At 41.6% G+C, this 746-nt stretch overlaps 1 protein-coding gene across 1 annotated transcript in view; it reads right to left on the reverse strand.

Moving 5' to 3' along the window:
- Window positions 1-41: 41 nt before the first annotated feature.
- The window catches only part of LOC106012027 (FERM and PDZ domain-containing protein 4), a gene marked incomplete at both ends in the record, with an annotated part of 3,365 nt that continues 2,660 nt past the window's right edge, over window positions 42-746 (reverse strand). Inside the window, 1 exon segment of the mRNA XM_013083622.1 lies at window positions 42-262. Coding sequence (XP_012939076.1) covers window positions 42-262 — 221 coding nt within the window.

A 746-nucleotide genomic window follows, 5' to 3' on the forward strand; every position in this document is an offset into this window, starting at 1 on the left:
CCTCCCCACCCACCCCAAAAAACACCAGAGGAGACCACCTACCAGTAGCGTCACCATAAAGACTCGACTGCCGAAGGTCTTGAGTTCGGAGACAATCTTCATGTAGTGCAGCTTGGCCTGTAGCGCTGTGAGTTGTTTCTGGCCGGGTGCTGTGAGGTTCTGATTCAACTTGAGGTACTGGGCCAGCATCTTCCTCAGGTCCTTGGGCTTCATGTTCTCTAGCAGGCTGTGGGCCACAAACTTGTCCAGGCCTGACTCTTTCCTGGAGGGGGGGGGGATGATATACATGGATATGAGTGTAGATGACACACTGATGTACACACAGACATTGACACTGACACAGACACACACACGAATTTGTCCAGGACTGACTCTTTTCGGGCGGGAAAAATGCACATTTACATTTAAATGTTACACATATGTACACCTGCACACAGATACACATACACATACAGACGCAGACACACACGAACTTATCCAGGCCTGACTCTTTCCTAGAGTGGACAAAAGACACGGACATGTGTAGATGACACACTGGCGCAGATAATGCACATACATTTATAATGACAGACATAAACACTCACATATACTCACAAGCATACATACAAACATACACACATGCATTTATAAAGGGGGACACAACTCTTAATATTTTAATAGAGTAGAATAGAATAATAGAATATTATAATATAATATAATATAATATAATATAATATAATATAATATAAAATAATATAATATAATAT

The sequence above is a fragment of the Aplysia californica genome, unplaced genomic scaffold, assembly GCF_000002075.1.
Source record: "Aplysia californica isolate F4 #8 unplaced genomic scaffold, AplCal3.0 scaffold00245, whole genome shotgun sequence".
Classification (NCBI taxonomy): Eukaryota; Metazoa; Mollusca; class Gastropoda; order Aplysiida; family Aplysiidae; genus Aplysia; species Aplysia californica.